General features: G+C 36.1%; 2 protein-coding genes across 2 annotated transcripts; both read right to left on the bottom strand.

The window, feature by feature from the left end:
- Window positions 1–1,744: 1,744 nt before the first annotated feature.
- LOC145555616 (uncharacterized) lies at window positions 1,745–4,311 on the bottom strand. The gene has a single exon (XM_081617360.1). The coding sequence runs from the start codon at window positions 4,265–4,267 to the stop codon at window positions 2,531–2,533; it is 1,737 nt and encodes a 578-aa protein (XP_081473486.1). The 5' UTR covers window positions 4,268–4,311; the 3' UTR covers window positions 1,745–2,530.
- A 499-nt stretch (window positions 4,312–4,810) lies between these two features.
- Window positions 4,811–15,283, bottom strand: LOC145555615 (ABC transporter G family member 32-like). The gene is made up of 24 exons (XM_081617359.1): window positions 14,904–15,283; window positions 13,843–13,963; window positions 13,651–13,739; window positions 13,457–13,541; window positions 12,962–13,121; window positions 12,803–12,879; window positions 12,660–12,713; window positions 12,192–12,282; window positions 11,792–12,093; window positions 11,412–11,690; window positions 10,908–11,224; window positions 10,596–10,756; window positions 10,421–10,524; window positions 9,675–9,831; window positions 9,326–9,448; window positions 9,156–9,247; window positions 8,718–9,050; window positions 8,308–8,598; window positions 7,772–7,855; window positions 7,542–7,675; window positions 7,216–7,443; window positions 6,964–7,135; window positions 5,738–5,992; window positions 4,811–5,235 (listed from the first exon to the last, which is right to left on the bottom strand). The coding sequence occupies exons 1-24, from the start codon at window positions 15,194–15,196 to the stop codon at window positions 4,963–4,965; spliced, it is 4,275 nt and encodes a 1,424-aa protein (XP_081473485.1). The 5' UTR covers window positions 15,197–15,283; the 3' UTR covers window positions 4,811–4,962.
- Between the last annotated feature and the right edge of the window lie 157 nt (window positions 15,284–15,440).

The following is a 15,440-nucleotide window of genomic DNA, read 5'->3' as shown; positions in this document are numbered from 1 at the left end:
GGGGGGTTGTAATACACCTATTAAGTGTCTCTAGTCGGGATCAAAGTGGTGACATAGAAATATGTTATCACTAGACCAAAGAAAACTCTCACAATATATTGTTTTACTTTTACTTTTTAAATAATAAAAGTGAAATAGTAAAGTGGCACGAAAACATATGCATAAAGTTGTGAGAGGAGATTAACTTGAAATGTTAATCTCGGAGATTAACTGGGGCTCTCTCGTAGTAAATAGATCACAAATTGAAAATTATAGTAGTGCTGCCTCATATTATTTGCACTACTAGATACTTTTCACTTGAAAATAGTATAGTGCACCCGGGTGCACCATGCGCATGGTGCAACCGGAAAGAACATTAGACATATTTTAAAGAACATGGGCAAAAAAAAAAATGGGCAAAAAAAAAAAGAACATGCTAGTGTTAGAAAAAGAACATACCTATGTTTGACAAAAGAACATGTTTGTGTTTGACAAGAACATGACATTACAAAGAACATAAAGTCTTTACAAAAAGAACATATTATTTTTCATGGTTATTTAGGTGTTGAACGTGTTTGAAAAAGAACATTATATTTGACAAAAAAGAACATGTTCGTGTTTGACAAAGATGTAGGTGATCATTGGGTGGGCCGGGCCAAGGTTAAAAAATCAGCTCACTTCCCGGGTTGGGCCAAATTTTGGGCCGAAGTTTTTGTGCCCAAAATTGTCCGGCCGTGCGGGCTTTTCGGGTTGAGTAAAAAATCAACTAAAATGCATTCCCAAACCCGCCCAAAAAATTAACTTTAAGGGCCGGGTCCGACCCGATTTTGGGGGCGAAAAAAATTCTGCCCAAAACCCGTGCAAAATCGGGTCGGGCCGTTCTAACTTTGATCACCTCTAGCCAAAGAACATAAAGTCTTTACAAAAAGAACATGTTCTTTTTTCTGGTTACTCGAGTGATTGGTTGGGTTTTTTTTTTTTATTTTTATTTTTTATTTTTTTTTTTTTATTTAATGTACATGCATTAAAGAATATATTGTATAATATAAAGAACATATGGTTCAAACTCAAAGAACATAATCATCAAACTTAAAAACATATTATGCTCATGTTCTTTATAAATATATATAATGTTCTTTTTTTGCCCATGTTCTTTTAAATATACCTTATGTTCTTTCCGGGTGCACCATGCGGGTGCACCATGCCGCGTGCACCAACCATACATTACTTTTCACTTACACTTTATGTCAAATTGTTGCAAATAGGTATTATTTATTTTAGATTTTTAGGTATTAGTTTAAGCTTTTGATGACTAATATATTCGTAATTTTGATAAAATTATTTTTAATATAAAATTCGTGAAGAATTTCATGGATGCTTTATTTATGAAACACAACTTCATTGTTTAGGAGCATTATTTAATTTTCTATCCGAGCCACAAAAATGTCCAAGACGACACTGATTATTTCCATAAGCAATCCTCTTTTTTTTTTTTTTTTTCTTCACGTTAAGCATACCACACAAACTGACTGATAGTAATAATCATAATTCAATTTCATAATCAGATTTAACTTGATTACTAATAAAATAATACCGATAATATACACAAATTATGAAAATGAAACACAAACTATGTGATGTAAGAACTTCCAAACTGTAAGGTTAAGAAAATGACTTACTGAGCTTAGTCCTTATGAATTAAGAGGCAGTGCCAGTGTGCGGTGCTGCTGAGGCCGTCCCCAGTCGGCACCGAGGCCGTCCCCAGTCGGCACCGAGGCCGTCTACTCGTGGTTCCAAGTAAAGTGCAGCAAAACCTTGCCCTTATATGGAAGAGTCAAGGTGAGATATGTAGGAAGTGATTGGGTTTATAGAAGTTGAGCCATGAATGGAATTTATAGGGAATGGGTGTTTTTGAAATTCAAATTTTTTTTAGCCTTTTTACCGTTTTGTTTCCCCATGAAAAATGAAATTATTGGAATCATTTGTATCAGGCAAATATGCAAATACAGGCTAGAACCGCTTGACCATGCACACGAATGACACGATATTGCACGGATATTTAATCCAACTTTGTCATTTATCTCAATCTTATTCCCAACTCATACAGTCATACTCCGTATCAAACAGGAGAAAACACGCACCTTTTTATCCCACAAACCAAACACCCCGGCTAGGCCGTCTAAGTAAAGTAGACCCTTCAGCTTAATACATTTATTCCCTTGAATATATTTTCTTGTACATTGATACTTTGCATGACGAATACCAATAAATATTCTTAATATTTTTTCCCAAACACTACACCTTTGCTGACTTAGTCTTAGCTCATGAAAAACAATGTGATGATGTATTTCTCCCGGATTGAACTTTGGTTCTATGTAAGTAATAATTCACTGCTTCTGAACTGTTTGACATGCTCGATTTGAAAAGTTCTCTATATCTCACGAAGTCCAGGTTTGCCTCTTTGGGAACGACATGGTAGTGAATGCTCGAAATATAACACACAAGTATCAAGCAAATCCAGCCTTACATAGTTACATTTAAAAATTTTAGTTCACCATTTCTTTAGTTTTCTTCTCTTGCCGACTGAAGACCTCTTACAAGATCTACCATGATTGGCTGATTCCCCAAGGTCTGAGCATTTCTTCAGTACATTGGACATATCCTTGGCTTTTTGGATGATGGATTTTCTCCTATCATGGAAGGTGTCTACAGCTCCAAATTCATTTGGCAAAGTTGTTGAGGACCGAATAGTAGCCACTAATTCTGAAATTTTTAGAGCCATTTCATGCAATCCCTTCTGTTTGAGCTCACAATGCAGATTCTGGTAAGTAAGATACTTGGGAACACAGCCTCTTTGGATCAATTCCTCAAATTCCACCACAGCTTCTTCCGACCTGTTCATTTTACACAGTGAGTCGATTAACACAGTGCTTAAATCCGAGTCTAAAACATAACCCTTAGACCTCATATCCTTCCTTATTTGCAAAGCCAATTCCAACCTCTCTTCCTCACACATCATCTTCAATAACAAGTGAAATGTCAGACCATCCGGCTCATAACCAGACTCTATCATCTTTCTATAAAGATTCAATCCCTCTTCGACTTTCCCATGTTTTAAGTAATACCTAAAGAACCAGTTATATGTCATAGCAGTGGGCACAACATCTCTACTAATCATCATCCTAAGAATCTTACCTGCCCCGATGAGATCCCCTGCCTTACAAAACCCTCTAATCAATGAATTATAGGTCGAAAAAGTCGGACCTGCCTCTAGAACTAGAAACCTCTCCAACACCCCTAAGGCCTCCTTCAACCTTCCTGCTTCTACTAATGCATCCACCAAAGGATCATACACCGCCTTGTTAGGGGAAACACCGTATTTCCTCATGTCACCGACTAGCTCTAGTGCCCTATCAACAAAACCCATCTTACAATAACCATCAACAACTATACCATAAGTAACAACCTCCGGAACCAATTCCTCTCCCCTCATTCGCAACCAAAGCCGCTCCACCTGTTTTACGTTCTGCACTCGAAACCACCCTTCGAGTAGCATATTATACACAGTAATCGACGGAACCCAACTGGGATCCAAACACATTTTCCTGTCTATAAGATCAGAAGCCACCCTAACATGACCATGTCTACACAAAGCATTTAACAACAATTCAAACACATCAATTTCCAAAGTATTAGAAAAATCAAACACATGAATAGCATTTAATACTTTACCTAAACGAGCATAATGTCTAATCAAAACCCCTAAATTTTCAGCAGAAACTAATTCAGACCCATCACCCCTCTTAATCTTATCCATCATAATCATCAATACCCACTTAAATTCACCTAATTTTGCAAGGATATTTACCATTGAATTAAAGATTGGAGCAGAAATATGATACCCAGGTTGATTATCTACCCATTTGAAGACTGAGAAAACCCGATTCGGCGACGAATCAAACTTCTTGAAGATTGCCAGCAATAAAGACGAAGAGGGTTCAACTTTAGCTTCTTGAAGAGCATTTTCAAAGTCTGACCTGGTCAAAAAATCGGGATTTTTGAGGATGGTGCAGAGAGTATTGAAATCCCTCTCTGAAAAATTAGGGTTAGGGTTTATCGGAGAGGAGATAGAATGAAGAAATCGGAACCTGGGTATTACGAATTTAGCTTGATTGCAAAATGACGATGAATTAAAGGGTAATTTGGGGGTGAAATTAGGGATTTTTGGGTTTGAATTTGAGAGGAAACGGATTAATTTTGGAGAGAGAAAGATGAGAAATGGAGACATTCTGTATTCATGAATTCCCGCCAGCTTCCAGATTACCGTTGAAGTTCGTTAGAAATCTTATTTATAGTTAGACCTATTTTTTATAAGCATAAAATTAAGTATCAATCCTGATGTTAAACCCGTGCGTTGTCCAAGTTGCTCGTATCTCACAAATTTATACTATGGAGAACTACATTGTAAGATGTGGTTGATTTCTTTACCTAGATTAAAAAATTCATGAGTTTTAACTCTTTATTATAAATACTAGATTGTACCCGTGTTAATGCACAAGATATATAAATGTTAGGAGGAGTGTGGTTACAAGTTAAAAAAAACAACATTCTTATCTGTATTTAGATATTTAAGTGTCATTTTGAAAACAATTCTTTTTGTTCAACATGATCTAAATCATAATTTAATTTGACCTTGTGCATCTTCTCACAGGGGAAATGTTCTTGGTGTCAATCTTTAAGCCTAGAAATAGAAAAGCTCCACTTATATTAGCATATAAATTGTATAAATTGAATGAAACTTTTATATGTAGTATTAATATAGGTTCAATTAAAAGTTATAAATAAATCTTCCCTCCATTCCTTGTTGACAAGGAGGGGTCGTAAAACTACAGTTTATTAATGTGTCAGACCTGTTAGTCTCATACATGTAATTACAACCAAGAACAATAATATCTTGATCTTTCTTGGGAAAGTTAATCTCCTTCATCTCCTTTGGAAGTTAAAGGATTTAATGGCGAAACCAAAAGTGATGGCAAAGACCACACAGAAACTGGGTACAACGATTGCAGCAATAACCAGAAAATCATGCCTGTACCCATATTGATCTTTTAGCAACTGCCTCACAGGCACTGATCGAATACCATCTGCGAGCATCACTGGGTCATCTATGGTCCCGTATTGAGATGTTAGAAGGCCATATAAACTCCATGCTATCGGATTTGCCCAATAATACCACCTCCACCACACCGGGATCCTCTGGATCAAGAAGAAAGTGTTAGTTTTGATTTCATAACCAAACATTGCAGAGATACAAAACAAAACTTAGGTCAAGGTTATCATCAACTCATCATCATACCAACTTATAGAAATGCAGCACTGAAACCAACATATACATCCAAAAACTAACAATAGATTCGCTTCTTTTATCACATGCTCTTATAATTAAGCGTATAGGAAATTGCTAGCATACATATTGAAAGTTCAAAGTCTAGGCTCAAGAACAGTTAAATCATGACACTACTTGCACATTTCAAAGTATTCTGATGCATATGATATTATGTGAAGCCACATGGAACAATCATGCTTGATCCCCATATGAGAAATCCAGGGATTTCAGTGGCTTATTTATCTTTTCTTAACTAATATCACATGGCTATGCTCTCAAATTCATAGTTACTGGACCAGAGATGATGCAAATGGTTCTTCTACACCTTTAACAAAAAGTAAGATTTAACAGCAGTATGTGAACAAGTATTACCATCTGGGGGATCATGAATCCACTGAAGAGGTTCCACATCATGTAAAATGGAGCAGAAACGATGGCAGCAGCATTGTGGTTAGGTGTAATTGCAATACTCATCATCCCAAAGAAGGTGAAGTACAATAATGTGAAATACATGAAGTACAAGTAGCAGAAAAACTTCATGAAACTCCACTCGAATGATGCCATATAGTAGAAGATACCACTGTAGATGACTGATTGTGCGAATACATACGGGAACTCAATTGCTACCTGTTTCAAAATGAATATGAGCTTTTTCTCCTTAACTTATGCTCTCCACTCCTCATCCTTTTTGTATTAACTGGAAATAATTTTACTAATTAAACGTGATTTTTACTTTGACCATGAGTGAATGTTTTAAGTATCTTGGGTCGATCATCCAGAAGAATGGTGACATTGATCAAGACGTAACCCACAGAATTAAGTCAGGGTGGCTTAAATGGAGAGCGGCCACGGGAGTGTTATGCGACCGCAGCATTCCCCTACAGTTGAAGGGAAAATTCTACAGGACTGCCATAAGACCAGTGTTGCTCTATGGTACAGAATGTTGGGCTTCTAAGAAAGAGCATATTAAAAAGATGGAGGTTACGGAAATGCGCATGTTAAGGTGGATGTGTGGAAACACTTTAAGAGATAGAATCAGAAATGAGGTTATTCGCAAGAAAGTAGGTGTGGCAGACATTGCAGATAAATTAAGGGAAAATCGTCTGCGTTGGTTTGGACATGTAAGACGGAGACCCGTGGGTGCACCGGTGCGAAGAGTGGAAGAGTGGGATCATGGAGGGATTAAACGAGGAAGAGGGAGACCAAAAATGACTTGGTTGGAAGGAGTGAGGAAGGATATGAAGTGCATGGATTTACGTGAGGATGAAGTTTTGGATCGTAAGGGATGGAGGAGAAAGATTTATGTTGATGACTACACGGAATAATCATATTTGGTTCATGTTAGCCGACCCCACTTTTGGGATTAAGGCTTTGATTGATTGATTGATTGATTGAAACGTGATTTTTACTTTACCAGTGTGTGTGTGTGTGTGTGTGTGTTTTTGAAAGATACCATTGTGTTATTTGATCAAATGCAATTACTGATTAAAACTATTTTCTAATGAATTTTTTTTTTCGTTGAAAAGATTCAGACCTTGATCAAAATAAGACATGCAAGAAATTTACAAAACAATGTAGAATAATGGAAGACTGCACACCTGGGAAAATGCAAATGCTAGAGGAGAATACATCCTTGCTGCTCTCTCTCTGTATGAAACAAATCGTTCAACCGAGACAACTGGTTGCACAGCTGTGGCATTTGTAATTCCAATAAAAAGAACTGCTGCATACATTGATCCCATGGCATTTGATATATCTTGTTGAGTATCCCTGCAAAAAACAATCCAATTTTTACCATATGTACATATGAATATCGTGCACAACAATGTTAAAATCAAAGTGGAATAAACCTTTTCGAACCAAACTTCCAACACATTGTTCCAAACATTAATGAGATGATGATGGTGTAGAAAAAGCGAACAGCAGTGTACTGTGGGTTTCTCCAGTAGGAGAGATTTTGTTTCCAGAGACAAGCTAAAAACTGAGAGAAGAACGACCGAGAGTATTCAGTAGGGAAGCACAGTTCCAGAGAATCCAAGTCAGGTTTGCTGAGACGTTCAACCATTTGTTTGTTTCGCCTGAAACACAAAAATGTTTCAAATATGATAATAATAATAAATGGTAAATATGAGGAAAATCATCTTAAGAATAATCAGGCAGGATTATTTTCACTCACCAAAACAGAGGTGAAGATCGATAAACTTCTGCAAAGTCAATTCCTAGGCGACTTTCTTCTGCAGGAGATGATACATCCAGAATCCATGCAGCAGGGTTGTAGCCAGGTTGGATTCTGGGAACTCCTTGAACGGCCTATTAAAATGAAGGCAACACAAGAAATAAGCATGCCATACTTACAGATGCTTGAAACCCAAATGGTACATTAAATGACAAATAAGTTAACTTTACCTCAAAATACTTGATGAGCTCGCGAGATCTGTTCCCAAGAGGTCCAGCATAAATCAATTTGCCTCCATATTTCATCAAAATGAGCTGCAAGTGATTACAAAAAATTAGGTGACAAAACTTGCCACAAGAAGCTTACTCACTTTCAATTTTGACTACATATTAGTAATATTGATCTAGAGACTATAAGATATCCAGAAGAGTGAAGCCGAGTCTAGAATATAAAATCAATGCAAATACAGCAACACTTTTGAGTTTATACTAAATTTTGAACAAGGCTATCTAAGAAAAATTCAAGTGGATAAACAGCCAGAATTTCCTAAGATATCATGAAACCCAAACTACAATCTTCATCGGAGCAATAGACAGTTGTTGACAACATCAATTAATTGGTTTCAACATTTCTATCAAAGCAAACATTTATTTTTCCTTGTATGTTCTAAGAGTTGCATAAATGAGACTCGGAATAATTGACCTAAGATCGTAAGTAGACAAGGAAGACAAAGAAAAGAGTGAGCATAAGAAGAGAAACTAGAGACCTCATCGAAGGATTCAAAAATATCTATGCTGGGTTGATGGATAGTGCAAACAATTGTCCTCTCTGTATCAACAATATTTCGTACTGTTCTCATGACAATAGCAGCAGCTCTGGCATCAAGCCCTGAAGTGGGTTCATCCATGAATACAATAGAAGGATTTGCTACAAGTTCAACAGCAATTGTCAACCGTTTTCTTTGTTCAGTGGATAGTCCATCAACACCAGGTATCCCAACTAAAGCTCCACTTAATGAGGTTAGCTCCACAAGTTCCATAACTTCATCCACAAATCTCTGCACATCACACCAGTAAGTCATTCAAACACCATATTAGACAAAAAGGTTAACAGTAATGAGTTGTTTTGTGCAGTTTGGCATGCTTAATAGAAAATACTCTTAGAATTGAATCTCACCCTCTGTGTTATTTGGTCAGCATGCAAAGGAAGCCGGAGCCAAGCAGAAAAAAGCAATGATTCACGCACTGTTAAGCATGGGGAATGATTGTCGAACTGTTCACAGTAACCAGAAATCCTTGCAAATGTTTCTTGCTTTTTAGGGTAACCATCAATATATATACTCCCTTTTATAGTTCCACCAGTTTTTCTACCTGATAGAACATCCATGAGAGTTGTTTTCCCAGCACCACTTACACCAACCAATGCAGTGAGGATTCCTGGTCTAAATGCTCCGGTGATGTCATCCAACAGCTGCAGCTTGTCCCTAGTTACACCTTGCTGTTTAAGTTCCTGCAAGAATAAATAAAACAGTAAATAAATAAAACAATAAAGGCTGTGTCCTAAAAGAGGAAAATGTAAGGGCATCATTAGTTACGGAGAAAAGAATGGTTATACCACAGGGACGTCTACATAGTAACTGATGTTTCTAAAAGCCATAGAAAGAGGTTGAAATGGAAGAACCATGCCTCTCTTTTTCATATCTCTTCCTGCAACACAGCAAAAATGCAAGCAATGAATAAGATATAGAATATTGAAGCAGAGAATATATACGGAGCAAGACTGACCAGTAAATGAGAATGATTGCTGCAAAAAATCTCCTAATTCAATAGCAGAAATTTCTTGCTCCTCTTCCTGGTTTTGATGTTGATGCTTATCCTTTGAAATGACAGCTTGACTTATCCCAAGGGCTTCATTGAACATTTTACAAAAATGTTATATCTTACTGCCATTTAGTATTAAATCACAGACATGCACTTTTACTTTAGATGGAAACAAAAGTGCAAATGTCTACATAAAGTAAGCATATTTGGAATTTTAGCACATCTACGGAATCATGCCTTAGAGATGAAATTTTGTCTAGCTCACTCTAGACACATCATAAATGGCACTAAGGTTAGAAGATGTTCAACTTACGGTTCAAGTATGTCAAGAAAAGCGTCAACAGGATGTTGAAAAGAATCATATATCCTAATAATGCACCAGCACCGATCCAATACCAATAACTCTCGGGAAACAAGCTCCTTGCCTTCAAGAGCATCTCGCCCAAAGATAAGGTGCTGTTTTCAGCATTCTGCAGTTATTAAACATATATTCAGGAATATGCCAAGCAGTTACTTTCAATTTCATTATCCAATTATTATAATAAAACTTCCTTTTTTATTTTTTATTTTTTTCTTACAACACTTCTCAGTTCACGGTTGTCAATACATTATTCCAATCATTATTCATCATTGATTACCAATATGTATAATTTAAGAAAAATATATAATATGAAAGTATAAATCGAGGTGAATCTAACAAGATCCACATCTCTGTTACACTGTATCTTTCTTTAATTATGAATTATCAAAGCTAGTCAAAGTAGAGTATATGAATAGTCCATAAATCAAAGTGTTGCAAGTACAAAGATGGAGAAAAATAGATTGTTTTACAAAACCAAAATAAGTAAACCATATAAGATTTATCTCTTGATCTGGTAAAAACCAGCCTGAGATCTAATTGATAAATAAATTTCATTTTCACTTCACTCAATTCTTTTACAAACTTTATTTTGGTATTCGGGTGAACCAACCTTTGTTTTCATCAACATCCAAATTATAAGATCCTATAGTGATGTACATAAGTAATAAATAAGGGAAAGATTGGCATAAAGTAGCTACCTTATCCCAAGAATGGCCCAGAAATTCATTGACAGAAGCTGCATTCTGAGCATACATCAGTGGTGAAACCCAATACCCCCAAATCCACCACTTAGGGATGCTGTCTGTCACATTAGGTAATGTAAGTGTACAGAAGGTGACGTAAAAATGTAGTTTACCAACAACTAAATCTCACCTCTTGATAGGATAAATCCTCCGAGAGCCATAACAACCAGCATTGCAAAAGACCCAAAAGTATTAGCAACTACTAGATTTCTTCCTAAGGATGCCATTACTCGAAAGAGGCCCATAGACATCTGGTTCAAAAGAAAAACTAAAAGGAACTGCTTCAGGCATCTGCATAAATTCAGAAGAAGAGAAGATGAGATTAATCTGGAGTCATATAAACAGGATTTACCAAGCTATTAACCATATTCAAGTAGCTTTGACACCAAGCATGTTTGGTCATTTTGACCATCTTTTAGATATACTAAAACGGAAAATTTACCTTGTAATTTCAGGATCAAATCCAACCAAATAATAAGTAATTCCTACCCAAACAGCGCTCTCAAGAAACGAGGATGGAATGCTCAAGATCCAAGATGGGAGTGTGTAAACCAAGGAAGGATAGAAGTGCAAATCTCTATGCTTGTACAGAACTGGAAGTTTTTGTATCAGCATAGGAACCTCCATGAAACCATTGAATAGATTCATACATATTGTAAAGTAGATAGCCCCGAGATAGATACCCCCATCCTCAAGAGTGTTATGATGCATAGTTTTCCGGAAAAATACAGTGACAATGATGAAAAGAACCAAAAGAAGCTGCAACATATAAATCATACCCCATATTAGAATAATGAAAACATCAATAACAATTATATAAATATCACTACACCCATAGTATTATCCTTCTGTAGCATTGAGGTTATGTGTTAAAACTGTCATGAAACTGATAAGCCAGATGGATGTAGTGATCACATGAGAAATGACACATAAGAAGAGACTAAACCTGTGTGTATTTAAATATGTATAGAGACAAATTTCGTTTCATGAGTAACAATTGCCAGGAAAAACCAATCTTCAGAAGCTCAATCTTCCCAACACCATATGAAGAAGTTGATAGAGCAGCTGGGTGATTGTAACGTTTATCAAAAGGGATAGCAAGCTCCCGGGACAATCTACAACCAAGACGAAATGATCTAAAAGCTTCTGCAAACTTTGCCACAGGCACATATTGGTAGTAACAATCAGGGTACCAGTACTGTCTTTGGTCTTTAACAGATGTTACCTGTATCAGAATAGGTATTAAAAGGCTATTTCGATCCATATGCATGATGATAACATATTCAAGATGGTTTATCACTCCAGAGTTATGTAGATAATGCATACTTCTTGTAGAAAATCGGCAACATTCTTTCTTTCTGGACATCTAAACCCCATATATGTGAAAAATTCAAGAGCATCCTCACGTGGTCCTTGATAAACAATCTGGCCTTCACACAATAAAATAATATCATCGAATAACGCATATGTTTCAGGATCTGGCTGAAGTAAAGAGATGACAGTGGTCCCTTCTAGAGCACGGGTAGAATGCCTGAGATATCTAATGATTTGATGAGTGGTTGAACTATCCAAGCCCGTGGAAATTTCATCCATTAAAAGCACTCTGGGTGTACCCACAAGCAATTCTCCTGAAAATTTAGCATAAGCGACTAAGCGTCAATATTATTATTACTTGAAGCCACATACCCAGGTTGATAAGATAATAAAACTTTTTAAGTAGTGCTACCTGTAGTCAGTCTCTTCTTTTGCCCTCCAGAGATTCCTTTGAGCATTTCATCTCCCACCAGTGTATCCGCACATGTGTCAAGTCCTAAAATCTTTGTACACAAGTCATCAATTTTATGAATACACACCTTCCTCTTTTAATGCATATTTCCATTGCAAATAAGGAACTATAAAGTGATTTTACAAAAGCATAGAGATATAAAGTGACCAGAAACTTTCAAAGTCCAGTGACTCCAGTCTGACAGATGATCAGAATAAAATGGCAATGTCGTGGACTGGTGTAGGTACGCATGCTTTCTCAATTCGAATTGTCACTAATTCACAATGACTAACTGATTATTTATAGTCTAATTAGATTGTAGAAACAGGATCTATATTGCTCACTCTTAACAGTAATGACAAAGAAAAATGTTGTTATGAAAACAAGGCATAGTGAGATACAGAAACCATTAATTAACCAATGCCATACCTTCATTATATATTCTGCATATAGACTTGTTTTCTGTTCTCCTAGAGCAAGGGCCTACAGAATGGCATCACATTGTTGTTGTCAATGTAAGCATTTAAGCATGAAGATAGAAGGGGCATGAGCTTCAAATTGTTGCCACAAACCTTAATCAGTATATCAAGATCTTCATCAGGTTGTGTCCTAGATCTCTTTTCTCTCCGCAGAAGTTCCAAAATCATATCTGTGAAATTAAACATAGATACTTCAATCATAATGCAATTTAAAATTACATATTATTAAGATATGGATTGTATCCAGGTTACCATGGTTAAATCCAACTCCTTGGCAGCGTCCAGAAAACTCTAAAGTTTCTCTAACTGTCATCTCTGCCATGTGCCAATCTCTTTGACTGACGTAAGAAGAAGTCCTCTGAGGGATGAACTCGTTTAGTTCATAGCCATTATAGCTTATTTTCCCCGATGTCTTCAAAAAAGTTGACATTGCATTGGTTAGAAAAGATAGAACAACAGATTCCACAGTATTATGGTAAACTTAAGTTTTCAGCCATCTCTCCAGACCAAAAATCACTATGACCTGCATGGTGATTTTATTTTAAAAAAAAAAAAACTTTTTTCCATATTTTTTTGTATAAATGATGAGAAATGGATTTGAATTTCTGAAAATGGTGTTCAAAAACTACTTCAAGCGTTTCCTTGCTCGATTAGTCTATGTTTTTCCATTTAAATTTTCCTTTTAATGATTTTACAAAATAGAAAATGCTGAGTTCCAGTCTCACTGAAAAGCAATGCTAATAATACCTTTAATCCACATCCAAGACGTCCGGCAAGAGCCAAAAGAAGAGTGGTCTTCCCAGAGCTTGGAGGTCCCAAAAGCAGTGTCAACCTAAAAAGCAAGGAAAAAAAAAAAAAAATTGTATTGGAGCAGTGAAAGGAGGATCCTAATATAACACATGGCCATCTCAATAACAATGCTGAATGGTTAAAAATTGCACCTTGAAGGCCTTATAATGCCACTAACATCGTTCAAGACTGGCAAATTCACCCTTTTTCCACGGAATATGCCTATCCTTCCCAAGAAAGCCTAAAGTAGTTTGTTGCAATGAAAGTTAATCTTCAAATGGCTGAAACATTTAAATCTAGGACGATAACCATCAACTATTAGAAGGTGTAGCCAGAAAGCCTACCTCGCTCATATTGAAGATAACATTGGGAATTGTAGGCAATGCTCGGTTTCCAACATGGACAAAAGCATTCACTTTCAAATTCTGAAATCGCACCTCAACCTTAGGAAATTCCAAACCTACACTACAAACCACAATAAGAAAGCCGATATCTATAAAATTTCAATACAATAGAAAAAAATTACATATTTACTGATGTACGCCACTTATTAATGTTATATTAGCATAAAAAAAATCAACACCAAAGGAAGAGATGCACCATGACAAACATAACATCTTTTCAACACTTGATCTAACTAAAGTGTTGCCTGCAAAATTGTAGAAAAATGCGGAAACTACCTCCCCTCCCCCAACAATTCCTTTGAGAGCTACACAAATACAGAAGATGTAAATACATGATGTTATTATTAAAGAATCACAAGAATCAATATCCCATCAAAACACTCCCTCCATCTAGAAATGACAATCGCATATGCTATGTTTGTTATTCATAATACTTTTGCTAGCTTTTCTGAAATAACAATAAATGGATTATGATTGAACTTTCCCACATATCCCTAATATGATCAAGAGCAGGAATGGAACAACTATTGATATGATCTTTTTAATAATATCAAATTCATGTCATATTATAATATGGGTTGGAGCTATATGACAATTTGTTGTCTCGGGTGATGTACTAGTAATTAACAACCTATTGAAAGACATAAGTAGAATCTTTTTTTCACCTTTGTTTTATAGCTATATCGGAGAAAATTCTGTGGAGGCGCTCCATCCTATGTTATATCACCCAAAACTTTTTGCATTGAAGTACTTTGTATCTCTAAGGCTAAGCATAACATTAAAAAAATTTCAAAGATAGTATTATTTTTGAATTCATGACAATAATATTCAATGTTTCTACTTTTATGTACCAGTAATAACATACCATGAACATCCATGCAGTAAAACATGAAGCATTACAGAATTTCAAAACAAAAACAGAAAAGAAACATATATTTCTCAGGGGAATAAACACAAACAGTTAGAGTTCATTATCAAAACAAACAAATTTCAAAACTTACGCAATAAATCTTTGTCTTAATCTGTTAAAAAACACCTCAGGATCATGACTAACATCATTAAAAAGACGATCTAACACAAGATTTCGCTCATCTTTTCCAAGTTTAGTAATATCAACTGCAGAAACATCCCCAGAAACACTCTTAAAAAGGGAAATTCTAGCTTGATTATAAGTGGGTGATTGCTGTAAAACAGCCCATTTGTGAGAATCATCATCTTCTTGAGCATGATTATTCTGGGATTCTAAGCTTGATTCTGCAATTGGGTTTTCTGATTCTGAGTAATTTCGCATCATTTTTATTGGGAAAAGGGGTTAAAGAAGATGAAGAAGAAATGGGGTTGGAAGAAAAGTAGAGTTGATTCATTGAGAATGAAGATTGAATTAAAGGTTCTTGCATTTATGTGAGATTGAGGTACTCTTTGGTACTGGAAACAGGGGAAAAGAAGGAGAGACCGTTGAGAAGTGGGAAGATTTGGTGGGACTTTCAAACCTGCGGGAAATGCAGTTAGTCATCAGGTAGTCAAGAATAGACCCGATA

The sequence above is a fragment of the Chenopodium album genome, chromosome 8, assembly GCF_948465745.1.
Source record: "Chenopodium album chromosome 8, dcCheAlbu1.1, whole genome shotgun sequence".
NCBI lineage: Eukaryota > Viridiplantae > Streptophyta > Magnoliopsida > Caryophyllales > Amaranthaceae > Chenopodium > Chenopodium album.
The sequence above is the reverse complement of the archived record's forward strand: the minus strand, read 5'-3'. Positions and strand labels throughout refer to the sequence as shown.